Consider the following 17,012-nt stretch of genomic DNA (forward strand, 5'->3'; position numbering starts at 1 on the left):
TGTCGTTATTCGGTACAGAGCAACCATGAACGCCCTGGAATAGATCCTAGAAGTGTGAAATCTCATTACCAAGGCGAAGCATTTTTAAAACACCGCGAAACGTATCGGGGTGCGAGTTTAGAGGGCGACCCGTAGAAATAAATGTAAGCACAACTTACCGCAACATTTTTCTCGGTTCAGCAGCTTTGAACCCTTCTCATTTTTTGGTGAACGTCTTGTACGACGCCCCGACGTCATGCTGCATGGCACACTACATTATCTTGCAAGTAATGCAAGTCTGACGACTTGCGGGATCGCTCGCACCACGATAAACTGACTGCGCACAGTTGCAGACGACCATGCACCGCTCGCTGTCGCTAGCAAACGCTCCGGAGCTGGAGGCGGCCGCGGTGGATATCGCCAGCTACGCTGTCGTCTGCTGCAATGCGCGAATCTCGTTCGGTTCATATTCTCGTATGGCGCTTGACATCTGCTTTTTAAATGTAATTCTGTCTAGCACGTATCACTGAAGCGACAGTATTATCAAGCTTATTTACCCTATGCGGCAGCATATCAGACTGTAAGCAAAACTGCGCTATTCGCTACACCCAGCTTGCCTTTTGGCGGTGTCTGGATTCATAACACAGGTTATTCGGGGAATTTTAAGCGTAGACTGCCTCCGTAATGACGCGTCATACTTTATCGCAGACTTCTTCAAAGCGCTGGTCAAAGTTTAACAACCGGCCACCACTTCTGATGCTCTGAGAAATGAGAAAAATGTTCCGGTAAGTTGTGTTTACATGTATTTCTACAGGTCGCCCTCCCAACTCGCACCCCAACATGTTTCGCGGTATTTTAAAAATACTTCGCCTCGGTAATGAGATTTCATATTTTGACGATCTGTTCTAGGATGTTCATAGTTGCTTTGTACCGAATAACGACATCACAGGCGCCCCGTGAAACGAGAAACCTGCTTTGGAATATTTCGATTCCTTGTATTCCTATGGACGCTAACCCTATTTTTCATCCCCAGTCGGCTGCGGCGCCGCGAGCGCCCCCTTTGTTTGTAAACACGGTGTTGGTCTATACTTGGTTAGCCATTTCATAGACAATAACAACTCATGTGTTACTCTGCTTCTTCCTTTATTTTTCTCAATCCAATAAATACACTATGAGGCCTCGCTTTGTTCTTCAGTTGTAGAACGTTGTCGCCGAGCTGCATATTGAGCACGCCGCTTGGCTAGACGTTCTTCACGCTCTTCATCGGTCTCTGTAGCACGCCGCAGCTTTCGTTTCTCATTCCAACGGGCAGCCCTGTCTTCAGGAGGCACCTCAACCCCGTGTGTGCCTAGCAGAAGTTGTTGTTGTTGTTGTGGCTGTAGGAAGAAAGAAAAGAAAATGCACGGGCCTGCTACTGGCTTTGTCGCTGAGCCACCTCCGCTGCCTCGTGCAGACAGAAGAGAGAATAGAGAAGAAAGGAAAAGAAGAGGGAGAGAAAGACACGCGCCGCAACAACAGCCGTCGTCCACCGCCGAAACGGTGGCGGGTGCAATGACGGTCTACAACAGATAAAAATTTGGTGCCAGGCTGGCCCCCGCCGCAAGCGGCGGTGACCCACCTGTACCAGCCTCATCAGGGTCAGGGGAGGAAAATGTTGTTGTGGCTGTAGGAAGAAAGAAAAAAATATGCACGGGCCTGCTACTGGCTCTGTAGCTAGATGGCAACATGAGTCTACCTCGGACTTGGAACCTCTTCCGACACTTAATAGACTCCACGTAGTCAAAGACTACCCAAAGACATAACCGCACCAAACTCATGCATTCTTCCGATACACCTCCACTGGAACTTCTCCAAAAACTTAGACATCAGTACTTCCCTACATACCCTCCTGTAACGCACCCCGATTATGCAGGCCCCCCTAACGACCTCCTCGACCAACCCATTACAGAAGCAGAGGTTAAGGCTGAACTCCAGAAACTTAACACATCCTCAGCCCACGGTCCAGACGGGGTTCATAACAAGACACTCCGTAATCTCGACGCTCAACCTGTTGCCGCCCTTACTGAACACTTTAACGAGTGCTGGCGAACGGGCACACTCCCACCGCAATGGAAAGAGGCCAAAATCGTCTTCATACCCAAACATGGGAAACCTCTGCTCACCTCTAACCTCAGACCCATCTCCATCACTTCTTCTGTTGGAAAGGTCATGGAGCATGTGCTCCAGACTAGGCTGTACCAGTACCTAGAAGGCAACAATCTTATGCCCACCTGTATGTTTGGATTTCGTCCTGGGCTTTCCACACAGGACGTCTTTCTACAGCTCAAACAGCACATTCTCGACTCCCAAACCTACGACACCAAAGCTATCCTAGGTGTGGACCGCACTAAGGCATTCGATAACGTTACACACTCAGCTATCCTACAGAACCTTAGAACCCTGGGAGTCGGCGCCAGGATGTACAACTACATCCGAGATTTCCTCAGCCACCGCACAGCCACACTTACCTTCGGCGACCACCGCCTCCCAAGCATCACGCTGGGAGCACGAGGTACGCTCCAGGGTGCCGGCCTCTCCCCTATTTTATTCAATATAGCACTTCTTCACCTACCCCCAAAACTAGCTCAAATCCCCAACATCCATTTCAGCCTCTACGCCGACGACATCACTGTCTGGACAAACCACGGCAGTGACGCCGAAATAGAAGAGCACCTACAATTGGCACTAACTACCATAGACACATACGTACGGGAGCGCGGCCTGACCTGCTCCCCTTCAAAATCAGAGCTCTTTCTCTACCGCCCAAAGCAACAGGAAAACGTCAATCCTACCCCTCCGACAGAAGGAGAGAGACCGGGTAAACCCGCTCCTGCGGAGTTGCACGAAGATGGCTCTACGCCTTCCCCCCAGCACATCCAACGATCGGCTTCTCAAACTCGGTGTCCACACCTTTGAGGAACTTACAGAAGCCACCTTTACGGCACAAATATACCGTCTATCGAACTCAGAGGCTGGCCGCGCTCTATTATCCAAATTAAACCTAAACCCAATTACACACACTATCAAGGGCGTTCCCCTTTCTTCTATCTTCCGCTCTAACCTCAATATACCCCCCATCCCCAAGAACATGCACCCTGAGCGAGATGGGAACCGCAGAATAGCAAGGGCTCGGACCCTCCACAAACAGTATAGCGAGGACCATGCGGTGGTCTATGTGGACGCAGCGGAATATACGTCAGGCCACCGTATGGCCCTGGCGGTAGCCGACAATCAAGCAAAACTTCTAACCTCCAGCTCAATCATCACCAATTCGGCCATAGAGGCAGAAGAGGCAGCCATCGCGCTTGCTCTGACCTCTACATCTGCCAACATAATTATCTCTGACTCCAAATCTGCCATTCTCAACTATGCCAATGGCTACATATCTCGCACCGCTGCTCGCTTACTACGCTTCTGGCAGCCCCGGCACCCTGTAACCCTTATCTGGACGCCAGCACATGCCGGCCTTCCTGGCAACGAAGAAGCTCATTCTCTAGCCCGAGGTCTCACATTCCGGGCAGGAGGAGATGAGCCCCTTCTACAGGCCGAGGAGCGTCTGCTCTCCTTCCGCGATATTCTCTCATATTACCGGGACAAACGAAGAGAATACGCACCCCCAGCCCCGGCCCTTACCATAGCGCAGGCCGCACACTGGCGACGACTACAAACTCGCACTGCTCCATGCCCCATACTACTACATGCCAGATACCCAGACCAATTTCCCTCCTCATGCAAACTTTGCGGCAAACCAGGAGATTTCCTACACACCCTCCTCACATGCCCCACCTTCCCTCATCCCCCATCACCGACCGTGGCGGAGTCTTACTGGGAAACTCTACTGACCACAACTTCTGCTCAAGACCAGCGCCGGATCATCTCCAGTGCTATGAGAAGGATAGCGCTCCAAGGACTATCATTCGCTTTGTAAGGGTGCCCTCCTCATAGTGAGGGAGCACCCAAGTGCCATGTAGGAGGCTTCGCCCCCACTATTCATATCATTGGCATTAAATGTTTTTACCACCACCACCTCCGCTGCCTCGTGCAGATAGAAGAGAATATAGATAAGAAAGGAAAGGAAGAGGGAAAGAAAGACGCGCGCCGCAACAACAGCCGTCGTCCACCACCAGCGGTGGCGTGTGCAATGACGGCCTAGAACAGATAAAAATTCGGTGCCAGGCTAGCCCCCGCCGCAAGCGGCGGTGACCCACCTGTACCAGCCCCATCAGGGGAGACTCGGGGGGAGGAGCCCAGACGCACCCCCCTTATATACCGCCGCTCCGGCATCACGTGTTCACTACAGCGCACCTAACGGTAGAAGTGGGAAGCGCATTGGTAGCGACGCCGCGCTCGACCGCGCGAGCCGGCTTCCCATCTCTCCTCTGCTCTGACGTCACGCATCACGTGGTACTCCTTGGTAGCGACGCCGCGCTCGACCGCGCGAGCCGGCGGCCCATTGTTGTTGTTGAAAACTTTTATTGTCCAACAGAGAAGGACCACACCGCCTGGGCCGCTCTGTCTCACCCCCCTGTAAGGGGGAGGGGACTTAGCGGCCCAGCCGCACGGGATGGTCGCATTAGGTGCTGGCCGGTTTGGTTTCGCCGGCGGCCTCTGCTGCCAGTTGGACGGCGGTGAGTTGGAGCTCAGGGTCCGAGCTTCGCAATAAGGTTTCCCAGGCTTCCCTACTGCTAATGTTTTGCGCCCTGCCTGGGGAGTAAGCGCACTCCCAAATTATATGGTCGAGGGTTCCTCTCGCCCCACACTTTTTACATTTATCGTCCTTGCAGTCCGATCGGATATGTTTATTTAGTACTGGGTTTGGGTATACTCCAGTCTGCAGGCGTCTCCACGCCATTGCCTGACCTCTATTTAACGCCGTGTTTGGTGGGGGGAAACGCCTCCGGCATTGCCTGTAGTGTTCTGTAATGTCTTGATACGAAATTAATCGCCCTTCTCTATTATGTTCTACCTGAGCCGAGCCATCCTGTACAGCTCGGAGGTAGAGATCTCGAGCTGCACTGTGGGCCGCCTCGTTACCGCTGACAGATTCGTGCGCCGGGGTCCAGATGATGTTGATCGTCCTATCAATCACTCCTTGTGTTAAAATTTTGGTGGTGAGGGGGTTTACCCTCCCCCTACTGAAATTTTGGATTGCAGTTTTACTGTCGCTAATAATATATCTAGCTTTGGTGCCAACGCAAGCGATCGCTATCGCAGCTTCCTCCGCTATCTCGGTTTCTTTCCCTAGTATGGTAGCCACCGTGATGAGGGTGCCTCCCCCATCTACCGCCGCTATGGTCATGTATCGACTGTGTCTGTTTCCTGCCGCATCTACGTAGGCAACTTCATTTGGGGGTTTGCTCCGATATATTGTTTCTATCGCTTCCGCCCTTTTCTGTCGCCTTTCCCTATTAAACTCAGGGTGCATGTTTTTGGGTAGGGGAGGGATTCTTAGGTGCGCCCTGATTTTCCTGTCAATGTCAACCTTTTCCTTTTGCCCCCTGTCTGTGGCTATTCCAAGGTTACTTAGCGTAGCTCTTCCCACTCGCGTCGTGCTGAGTCTTTCAAGTTGCGAGGTTTTAACCGCTTCCGTGATTTCTGAAATCGTATTGTGCAGTCCTAGGGCCAGTAGCTGCTCCGTCGATGTACATGTTGGGAGGCCTAGGGCCTTTTTAACGCATTTTCTGATGAGCGCGTCTATCTTTCTCCTCTCATCTGCCTTTAGGTTCAGATATGGCGTGGCGTATCCCACTCTGCTAATGATGAAGGCTTGTACCAATCTCAGGAGGTTTTTTTCCTTGAGGCCGCCTCCGTTACGTGAGACCCTCCTGATGAGGTTTAATGTCTGGGTCGCGTGGTTTTCTCTCTCCTCTGCTCTGACGTCACGCATCACGTGGTACTCCTTGGTAGCGACGCTGCGCTCGACGGCGCGAGATGAAGCCCGGTCTCCCCTCTGTCGTGACGTCACGCATCACGTGGTTCTCCTTGGTGGCGACGCCGCGCTTGACGGCTCGAGATGCAGCCCGGTCTCTCCTCTGTCGTGACGTCACGCATCACGTGGTAGGTCATGAAAGGTCAATGGTGGCGACACCGCCGCGCTCGAGGAGCTGGGGCTTAGCTCTAGTAATATGCTTCGCATAAAAGAGTATAAGAGGCATGAGTGATGTGCCACAGCCATATAGCGATAAGAATAGTATTGACATTGGAGCACTGCCGTAGGGCAGGGCCTTGGGCATTGCACACGCAAGTAATTCTTCTTTGTGCCTCATTTGAATAATAAGGGTCGGGTGGGGGGGGTGCAATATAAGTTTACCTCAACACATAGTATCACGTTTTTTTTTGTGATATGAAGCCTCAGTTAGCATTAAAGATATTTCACAGTTTTGTGAAAGATTTGGGAGCCCTGTGCTGCTTTCTCACAAGATTGAACAAACGATTTTGCTTGTCAGAAAGGCATCTAAAAAACAGTTGTATAGAAATTAAAATCATTAAAGGAATGAGAATAAGACATCAGGTAATGCTGTTGTGTTTCTAAGTACAAAGTCTACCACTCCAAGTCATATAGGTATGTGTATATCTATGCACATCAACTAGACAGAAACAATACAGGGTAAATTAATAAGTTACTGCCTGATATCTCTGTAATAAAGAAAATAAGGCTGGGTCATTAGAACCATTTTGCCTTTAAACTACAATACCATACTTGTTGCAAGCTTAAAAGTAGCTGGTGGTTTAACTTTGGTTGACCATAGAGGGAAGCGAAAGCTTAATGTTCACGGCCACGCTTATTGCCAAGCTTGGATTAGACACGTTGTGAGACATGGTTTCACTTGGTTTCATATTTATTGATTCCGATGAAAGCTCTCCGATGGCCCGTAAAGTAGTGTGTCTTGGTGGTTACTCGGCATATGCAAGCTTGGATTAAACACGTTGTGAGACATGGTTTCACTTGGTTTCATCTTTATTGATTCCGATGAAAGCACTCCGATGGCCCGTAAAGTAGTGTGTCTTGGTGGTTACTTGGCATATATATGTTATGGTTCGACGTAACGAGGTTTCGTTGAAGGACAAGGTTCAACTTCAAGTTCTCATTGGTAGGTCATACACTGCTACACTTATGCTAAACGCGAGAGCACACGCAAGAAACAACACAAAAAGGAAAACCGTATGTAGCGACAGCAACTAGAATATACACAGTACAGGTCTCACAGAACAATCAAGATATTTATATGTCTGCTTCCTTCACATACGGAGATTATCACGGCAGTAATCACGGATTTTATGTTTTGAATTGCTGGTAATATCAAAATTATCATGGCTTAATTTGTTTAGCAAAACGGGAAGGTTGTAACTTAAAGACTGATTCACACAGTAAGTTCTGGGTGTCGGTGTGATCCAAGTTTCTCTGCGTCTCGTGTTACAGCAGCTGATGTTTTCTTTGAGTTGTCCAAGTACAGTGAATGGACTATCACGTTGCTGTGAATGGTATTTATAGCATAACATGAACCTGTAAAAATATAATGCAAAGATCGGAAGGATATGGTACTTTGTAAATATATGTACGATACTTGCGATGGACGTTGGGTCCCGTTTGGGATCCTTATTATAGTCTCCCACACATATCAGCCACTCCTTTTCCGCCCGGTTTGGCATCCTGGTTCCCAGGACTATGCAGTGTCCACACTGGCTTGCCGTGATACATACACACCGGTCACCATCACATAACTATCACACAGTTTCACCATGTTCAGAAAGCACTGTTGCTACTTGTAGACTAGTATGGATGGTTGTTGTTGCTGTGGCTGTAGGAAGAAGGAAAAGAAAATGTACGGTCCTGCTACTGGCTCTGTAGCTGAGCCACCTCCGCTGCCTGATTGATTAATAGGAAGGGAAAGGCGCGGTAACTGCCTCACTTGTTTTCTGTGGACACCTCAACAGCGCCATGAGGGAGGGGTGGAAGGTGGGAGTGAAAGTGGAAGGAGAGAAAGAGAAGCCGTAGTGGAGGGCTACGGAGTAATTTTGCGGACAGAAGAGAAAATAGAGAAGAAAGAAAAAAGAAGAGGGAGAGAAAGACACGCGCCGCAACCACAGCCATCGTCCACCACCGAAGCAGTGGCGGGTGCAATGACGCTACAACAGATAAAATTCGGTGGCTGGCTAGACCCCGCCGCATGCGGCGTTGACCTACCGTCCCAGAACTCGGAAAATTTCGGCCACCTGAGGTTTTTAAACATGCATTGAAATCGAAAATCGGCCGGGATTCGATCCCGCACCCTTGACTATAACAGTCGACTACCTTAACTACGTGCCACCGCAGCGGGACGAAAGATATGAATTAGGGAGTTTTCGCTAATTATCCAGGCGACTACAAGAATTTTGCTAATTCCGTACATCGCAGCTGAGGTTTTAGTGAAAATACTTTTTTCTCTTTAAAACTCTGTATTTCAATAAATTTTGAAAGCGTTCGTTGAAATATTCGGCAAAGCAAATATTTCGTAAAGCAGTTTGGAAATGGAAACTCTTCAAAATTTTAAATCTCATTCCAATTTTATTGAAATTCTTGCTACTAAAATTTCTTCCTCTCCGATCCGTATACATCCCCTTCAGCGTTTCCATCCTTCGTCTACACTGTTCTCTGGCAAGCGGTCATCACTATCATCATCAGCCTGACTATACCCACTGCAGGGCGAAGGCCTCTCCCATATTTCTCCACTTAACCCGGTTCTAGAAGGCAAGCGGTGCCCACTGATAAACAGTAAATGCATTCTCTTGTACAAAACGCCTTCATGATATTGCAGTAAAAAAAGAAAGAAAAAAGAAAAAGAAAAAATACAAAAGAAAGAAACAATTACAAGACAGTGCTTTCTTTCAGCGGCTTCGCTTCAGTGCACCTTCTGTAAGGCGCGACCCTAAATAAGGCGCGTGTTGCATACGCAAGGCGGATATTACATTCTCCTAGCACATGGCCCCGCGCGATATTGTACGCGTCCGATACGCATGGCGTCATGACGAAAATATTCTTGCTCGAGTCAGATGTAGACGAGCCTACGCGCGGCCTCTCTGCTATATCATATGTGTCTTCAAGTATTGCGCAGCGCGCGCAAGCGCCCGTGACGGAGGCGATAAACGGAGTGCGTCACGAGAGCAGACGTACGCACTTCGTTCCGAAACTGGTACGCTGCGCATCAGCCACCAACATCGAGCGTTACAACCACAATCGCTCCGTGCTAACGACAGGCGAGGATCAGCGTTTTAAACGCTATGTTCTATTTTTCTAGCAGAAGACAGCCCGCACGAACACAAAACAGTCCCGCCAAACCGATTACGGCCGCGACGCCAGACAAGCCGAACGTATTTATGACGACTTATGTTTACAACAAGGTTGAACCTAAGCATTTCGAATGCATCTACTTATTTAAATATACGTTAAATTAAAGTTTCGAACACGCTCAATGCGTTCGATTTGAGTAGCTGTCAAATATTGTGGCTCTGGTGTTGCGCCGCGAATGCGCCTTGCTGTTTTCGATTTCGCTAATGGTGACGTCGTTTTTACTACCAACGCAGCCAGATAGCTTCAACAGCATGCACTTTCAAATATTAATGCAAAATTTGACTCTGAATTACAAGTAAAAGGCGTCGACACTCGAGAGCGCCCTGCTCGACCGGATATCCGCTCCACGCGGCGCCGTCGTGACGTCACCGAACGTTCGTAGCGGCGAACTCCGTGCGCACGCAGAGCGAGCGCTTGGTTAGGCCTGGAAAAAAAAGGGAGGCTGTTGAACGGTGCAACGTCGATGACTCGCTTGTGTTGTTAGCCGCTGGTGCCCGATCGTCGAGACTGGAACTGCCTGAACAGCGTTTCTCCGACCGGCAGCAACGACGCCACTGCTCCTGGAGATAAGCCGGCCGTCCGTTGTTTCCTCCGAGCCGACGTGATCGCCCGAGCTGAGGCGTTTTCCGTGCCCCTGCGTGTCGGCCATTGTGAAGGGAGCGGGGGGGTACACTTTGGCGTTATGGCCAAGAAAACCTACGACCTGCTCTTCAAACTGCTCCTCATCGGCGACTCAGGAGTCGGCAAGACGTGTATTCTTTTTAGGTTCTCGGACGACGCATTTCACACCACATTTATCTCCACCATAGGTAAGTTTTTTTTTTTCTTATGCCTCGCTTTCTGCCCTCTCCTCGTCTCGTCTTCGGAATCGGACCGGGCGGGGTACCACAACTTTCTTTTTCTGCTTGTTTGTTCGTTCGTCTTCGCCGGTTGCGGGCGCGTGATAACGATTTCCCCCGGCTACCAGCTCGTTCCTTTCCGATCACAAACCGGTGGGAGAGGGAGCAGCGAGCCGCTCCCGTGAGCGACTGAGATTTCGAGACGACCTTCCGTCAAGGTCCTCTCGCACGTAGCTGGCCGATCACTAATCCGCGCCTAACCGAGTTTGTCTGCTCGGAAGTTAAGGCGACACCAAGCTGGACTAATTGAAACCTCCGTTGGAAGGTTCGTCGTAACGGGCTGCAAAATGTATGCCTGACTCCACAGGCGTCTCGGAACACATGCAGGCAAGAAAGGCATAATTCCGGCGACAGCAGCAGTTCTCTTCAAGAGGCGCCGGTTTTCCCTTTGTCGCGATAGAGCTTGTCATCCTTGTGTGTGCTGCTTGCGCTGTGTTCAAGTGCGGCTACCTGCCTGGCGAACCGAATCGGCGAATCGTTCGACCAGCGCGGCAAAGGACACTTGACGGGGAATCGGCGATAAAAAAAGAAAATAGCAAAGCACGTTGTCTTCGTGGCCATTCTGTTAACCTCGACCACTCGCACTTTTTCTTGTTTATTTGTACGTCTATTTTTTCTTCGCTGACGCGGGGTTAAAGAACTTTCGAGGAGGGGGTGGGGCGGCCGCCTACCTGTCTGGCGCTGACGTGTTGCGATATCATGCTCGCTTGCCTTGGCGCTTTGCTTCGTTGCTCGGTAGAGTCATTGGATTGCTAAACTTGCTTCGGGCCCTTTTCGATTTTTTATTGTAATGCACTTTCGTGATCACTTGACAGGACGCCCAAAATGCTAGTCGTAGTAAATGCCATTCATGCACGACCAGCCGGCGTTAACAGCTGTTGTGTAGTCCGGAAACAGGGCTTCTAGTTTACTGGTATATTACTGCATATGAAGTCGAGCGACTGTTCTGCAGCGCTTGGCCTGCGTTTCAGCTAAGCTGTGTGTGAGCAGCGTGCCATTTATAGCACATATTAATAATTTCTCCTATTATTTTGGCCGTGTAGGTTTCTATCGCAGGGGATTTTTGTTTAGGTTGCTGTCACAGGTTGCATTTGTCATTTGCATTGACTTACCTTAATTGAAGTCCAGTTGATTTACCACTGTCGAGCATTCTTTCGCCCAACATGTGTACCTTACACATTCGTTTGCTGGTCCCTTCTCGTGGTGCTGAATGCCTCATTGTTAATGTCATTGTTAATGTCATAACGTGTATTGGCTACCTCAGTTCTTTCTGCTTTCGCTTTATTTTACCTTAGAGGACCCAGCTTCTATCCCAGCTGTGGTGGCTGTGTTTCAATGGGGGCGAAACAATGTGCGATGTCAGTGTATGTTAAGAACCCCAGGGGGCTGAAATTATCCAGAGCCATTCATTACGGCATACCTCACAGCCCTCTTTCGGACGTGAAACTGCACAAACAAAACCTGCCAGTGCATATAATGATTATAGGATCAGACTCAGCTGGAATGCCAGCACATCTTTAGTGTGTAGACCTGATGCAGTGACTCCATGACATGGCTTGTTGGCATATATGCTCATATCTGATACACCTGCCCTCTTTTGTTGTTGTGATATGAGTTCTTGAGTAAACGCACCATGGGCCTTAACCTTTATAGATGGCCTACTGCTTATTTTCTAGAGAACATGCTTCTTATACTAGGGAAATTTTGATATCCAAGTGCTATGCTTCCTTGGGGCTTTACCGGTATTTACTGAGAAATGGGTTTGGGGGCCATCACATCGAGCAATGTAGTCCATCATTGGCAATTCAAAAGGAGTGGGAAAAGTTATATCTCTGCTTATTTGAGAGGGCATCATACAGTGTTAGTCACACTGCACTAAGGGATATCCTGTTCCATGCTGCACACTCCCTAGCAAGCCATGGCATGTACAGGAATGTACTGTGCCTTGTGCACCTGTTTTATCCCTTCCACATGCCTTCTTACAAAGCTTGCAGTATGCTAGGGAATAAATTCTTGCATCCTCTTTATATCCTGCATCAGTTGTAAAGTACACTTGTCATTTGCAACATTAAAGAAGTGTTTGTTCTGGAATATAACCTCTGTTGCAAGTCAATACTCTTTGTGCTCTCCAACAAAGCAGAAACACCTTTTTTTAAGAATTGTGCAGCTTTCCAAGTTGGCTGCTTTGTCCAAGCCTACATCATTTTCCCGGCAGCCCCTCCCTGGCCGTGATGTTATATGCAGTTTTTATTTGAATATGTTTTCAGCGACTCTGCACTTTGCAAGATATCCATGTCCAACGTGGGTCATATGAGATAGCTGCATGTTCCCGAATGCAGTGAGGTATTCGCAGCCTTTGCCTCTAGCACAGAGCATGGAAAGAGATGGGGAGAGAGAGACCATAGGAGAATATCTTTATCTAGTTATGAAATTGTCTGCACACGCATGAGAACGAAGAGAATTTCAATAACATGTTTTTTAGCGCTGATGCACATTGTTGACGTTGAAGACATTGTTGACGTCCAGCAGAGGATACAATGTTGCAATAATCTATACGAGTCACTCCTGCACAGTTGGTAGCAATGCACATGTAGTTTACAAATTTGCTTCCCTTGGCGATGTGCCGGTTGTATTTTGCGGCACTTTGCTCGAATCGTCTTGCCTCTGCATTGAAAACAGCATTGCAGCATGTAAGGGAATTGAAAAAGAATTGAGCTGGAAAAGAAAAAAATGCCAGCCGGCATGAACTAGTCGTCAAAAAAGATCATATCGTCAGCACTGTTGTCATTCATTTATGCCTTGCAAACTAGCAGCGATAAGTATGTCAGCTTCAATGTTACCATCATGCGGGTATTGTTCATGGTGAAGGTAGCGTAGTAGGCGGGGACGAAAAGTAAAGGGAAGTCACGACACAAGTGCTATTTTGCTACTAAATCATTTTTTTTTAGCACTCAATATTACCTCTCTTCAGTTATAGAACACAATTTCTAATAAAGGTTTAGCACTTGTGTCTTCCTTCTTTGTTTAGTTTTCTTTGTTCACTTCACTTTCACTGTGAATCTACTTTCCACCTTACGAATCTCTATTTTCATCTCTCCCATCTTTTAGGAATTGACTTCAAGATCAAAACGATCGAGCTGAAGGGCAAGAAAATCAAGCTCCAGATATGGTGAGAATGGTTCAGCAGTCACTGCATGCTTGCTGAAAGCATTAGTGTCATTCCATTCTGAAAGACTGTTGTGCCTTTTCTGGTGGATGATTATGGCTGTGGACCCTTGGCTGTAGTTCCTTATTGTTTCGCAGTATTTTGTGCATTTTTTTTTACCCAATAGGAGAATTACATTATCTGTCAGTTGGGACTGTTTAACTGGGGAAGGTAAGCTGGACGTGACGGGCAGGGTTTTTTTCTTTTTTTTTTTTTGCGTGCTCTATTAGTAGCTACAGCTGGCATAGAGATGTCAGATTTGTAGATATTTCTCTTACTTTATGACAGTGGACACATTTCGTGGTTTTAATTGAATAATTTGCTCTTAAAGCAACGTGAACAGTGAAGCGTAGGCAACCAATATTCTTGGGTATGCTTAAAGTACCGAGCAAGAAAAGCCTGTCAGAGCAGTCCTGCCAACGAATGGCGTCACACTATTGGTCTTTGGCCCCGCCGGGGTGGTGCAGCGGTTACGGTGCTCGACTACTGTGCCCAAGGAAGTGGGATCGAATCCCGGCTTCGGCGGCTGCGTTTCGATGGAGGCGAAACGGAGTGGCGTCCGTGTGCAGTGCGATGACAGTGCACGTTAAAGAACCCCAGGTGGTCGAAATTTCCGGAGTCCTCTACTACGGCATCTCTCATAGCCTGAGTTGCTTTGGGACGTTAAACCCAACAAACCAAACAAACCATCTTTTTTATCTAGTGAAGCGATAGACTATTTTTGCATTTGTTGATATAGTTAAAGTCAGTTGCATTTCAGACCTGTAAAGGAACACTGACATGGAGGATGCCATTGATTTTTATGTGCCTGCCATGGGTTTAGTCATGCCACACATTGCGGTTATTTCCAGCGGTTCTCTGTTTTATCACCTTCTGATGATAAAACAGGAAGGACAAGCCCGATCCTCTGTCCAGCTTCTTCTCTTGGCTACCCTCATGCTGAGCAGTTAAGAACATGACATCTTCACCTCCACCGCTCAATTGACCTGCCGCGGCCACATATTGATGGATGTAATGGGAATGGCATTGGACAGTGTATTTTGTGTCTCATCCAAAAACTCACCTGATGATATCAAAGCAAGTGAAGGCTTCCAGGACACCCCCTATTTGTTGGTTTTTCCTCTGTGCCCTAGTTCCTGTCAACCTATTAAGGCAGGGTCTTGTAGGACCTATAAGAGCCCTTGTGTTGGATGGATTTTAGTTGTAAGTCAGGAACTTGCCTTAGTGCAACCCACTGCTTTTGTCTTTCATCCTTGGAAGTGTAGCATTCACGTTAGTTGTGCTGTGAGAGTACTTTAGTGTCTCATGCTGACGCTGGGGCCACTGTAATTGACTGGCTAGCCTGTCTTCTGATAAAACTGAGCTGGCATCGAGTGAAAGTTACAAGAAATGTGTTCGTGTGCTCACTTTTGTTCTGCTTGAGAATGCCGTGCTGGAATTTGGCACGTGTTTAGTTTACAGGGTTAACATTAACCTAGTAACGGGATTGTTGTGGGCATGTAACTTGCACTGTTCAAAGTTTGGAAGGTACGCAAGTTTCTGTAGCTTGCACTATGCCAAGTATCAACTGGTTCAATCCAAGACATTGCTCGGTTTGAACATAGCTGTACGTGCTCAGCTGCCGTTCTTTCTGAACTGCAGCCGCTCAAAAAAAAAGGGAAAGCTTTTCTGTTCCTATTTTAACCAGGGTGGATAAACCGTATTTGATAATGTTGGTAGTGCATCCTATTGTTACATCGTATTGGCAGAATGCTGCTCTTTCCTGGGATGTAGAAGTGAATAATGCTAAAGCACTCTCAGTGCGCTTGCAAGTTTCCATGTTTACTTGCATGATTGCATTCTCTTACCCCAAAAAATCAAGGAATTTATGGGGTGCATTCATGCCACTTTGAAAAAATTCTAGAAAGGAAATTGCAGTTGTAAACACTGCACAAAAATAAGCTGGTGAAGAGTGCTGTCAGCAACTTCTACCTTAAACCTGCAGTTATAGCTCTTTTCGTGCACATAATTTTTTCTAAAAGGGGTGTATCTAGACGTCACTCATGCACACTGCTCCGAACTTGAGGGGAGAAGGGGGATACTTTTTGATGCCCAGAGTAGACAAATTGATTCATTTTATGAGTAATATGTGGCATATTAAAGTGTTTGAAACCAGGAACAGAGCTCTCCGATTGATGGTGGTGATGAGTGCCTGTGAGGTGAGCATTTTTGCCGAGCCTTAGCCTGTTCTCTCCCTGTCCTTGGCGGGTGCAGGGACACAGCGGGCCAGGAGCGGTTCCACACCATCACCACCTCGTACTACCGGGGTGCGATGGGCATCATGCTGGTGTACGACATCACCAACACCAAGAGCTTCGACAATATCGCCAAGTGGCTGCGATACATCGACGAGCATGCCAACGAGGACGTCGAGAAGATGATACTGGGTAACAAGTGCGACATGGAGGACAAGCGGCTCATCTCACGCGAGCGGGGGGAGGCGGTGCGTTGCCCTTGCTCATTGTGCTGTTGTGATGTGTGCAGTGCGTCCAGAGGTACTGCAATGTAATGAAGCTGGAAAAAGCTGGTTGAAGTGGTGATAGCACTAATTCTGGGATTTGTAGTTATATGCATAAACACAAACGAATAAGAGGAGATGGTTTCTAAGCACATTTAAAGACTTTTTTTTTCTGTGCCATTTTAATCGTCACATAGAATTCGCCCAGCTTGCCCATCGGGTAGTTTAAATACTGGCAGATCCGAGATGATGCTTGGGAACAGTTTTTGGTGGCCGTGCAGCCAAAGCTACTGGGGCGAGGGGCTTTTCCCAGTGTTGTTCATCAAGTGATTCCGGCATATCTGGCCTCAATTGTGGTTTGTTTCAGTTCTGCCTTCACGTTGGAATAATAGCTTTTGAGCTGCCAGCTGTGCAGAAATTTGTTCCTTTACATTGCTGAAGGCCACGTGACACATGTCAACACTTAAGCGCATTCTGAAAGCGTACTGGAGCCAGCAGGGCATTGGACGAACCATCTACATTCGTATGGCGTATTGTACCAATGCTACTTGCACTGTGCTGGCTGTCATTGTAGTATAATCTTGATTTAATAATCGTGTTAATAACTCTAAGTATGTACTATTCCAGAGCCCGGTGCATGAAATTTCTGAAAGGACTGTATTCTGCTGAGGAATGACCTAGTGTGTTCTTGGGTCCTTAAGTATTGCTGCATAGCCACCGATTGTTGTCCCCTTTTCTATAAGTAACCTGGGGGACAGATGTAGTGTGCGTACCTGCGTATCTGCTGGTTCCTTGTGTTTTGTCTCTCTTTCACTCGTTCATCATTTGTTGTCACTGCTTTTGACCATGCAGTAAGTGAAGGCATGGATGGCACTGCGTTTAATCCATTGCCTACGCATTACTTTGTTGATTTTGCAGCGCGCTTTCGTGCAGCGGAGAGTGCAGCTTGTCCTTAGATGAGTTTCAGGTGCACATGATGCAGGCGTAGTGCTAGTTTGTCCCTTGTTTAGGAAGGAGGAAGAGAACGAATCTTACGTGCAGAGCCCACTCATCGACACGCAGGAC

At 48.0% G+C, this 17,012-nt stretch overlaps 1 protein-coding gene across 1 annotated transcript in view; it reads left to right on the plus strand.

The window, feature by feature from the left end:
- The first annotated feature begins 9,522 nt into the window (after positions 1 to 9,522).
- Rab10 (RAS oncogene family member Rab10) overlaps positions 9,523 to 17,012 on the plus strand; it is a 31,392-nt gene continuing 23,902 nt past the window's right edge. The window contains exons 1-3 of the mRNA XM_084578787.1: positions 9,523 to 10,155; positions 13,354 to 13,414; positions 15,704 to 15,932. Of these exons, the coding sequence (XP_084434913.1) occupies positions 10,029 to 10,155; positions 13,354 to 13,414; positions 15,704 to 15,932 (417 nt within the window). The 5' untranslated portion in view covers positions 9,523 to 10,028. The remainder of the gene's footprint in view (positions 10,156 to 13,353; positions 13,415 to 15,703; positions 15,933 to 17,012) is intronic.

This window comes from Amblyomma maculatum, chromosome 9, assembly GCF_055883805.1.
Source record: "Amblyomma maculatum isolate TAMU_Amacu chromosome 9, ASM5588380v1, whole genome shotgun sequence".
Classification (NCBI taxonomy): Eukaryota; Metazoa; Arthropoda; class Arachnida; order Ixodida; family Ixodidae; genus Amblyomma; species Amblyomma maculatum.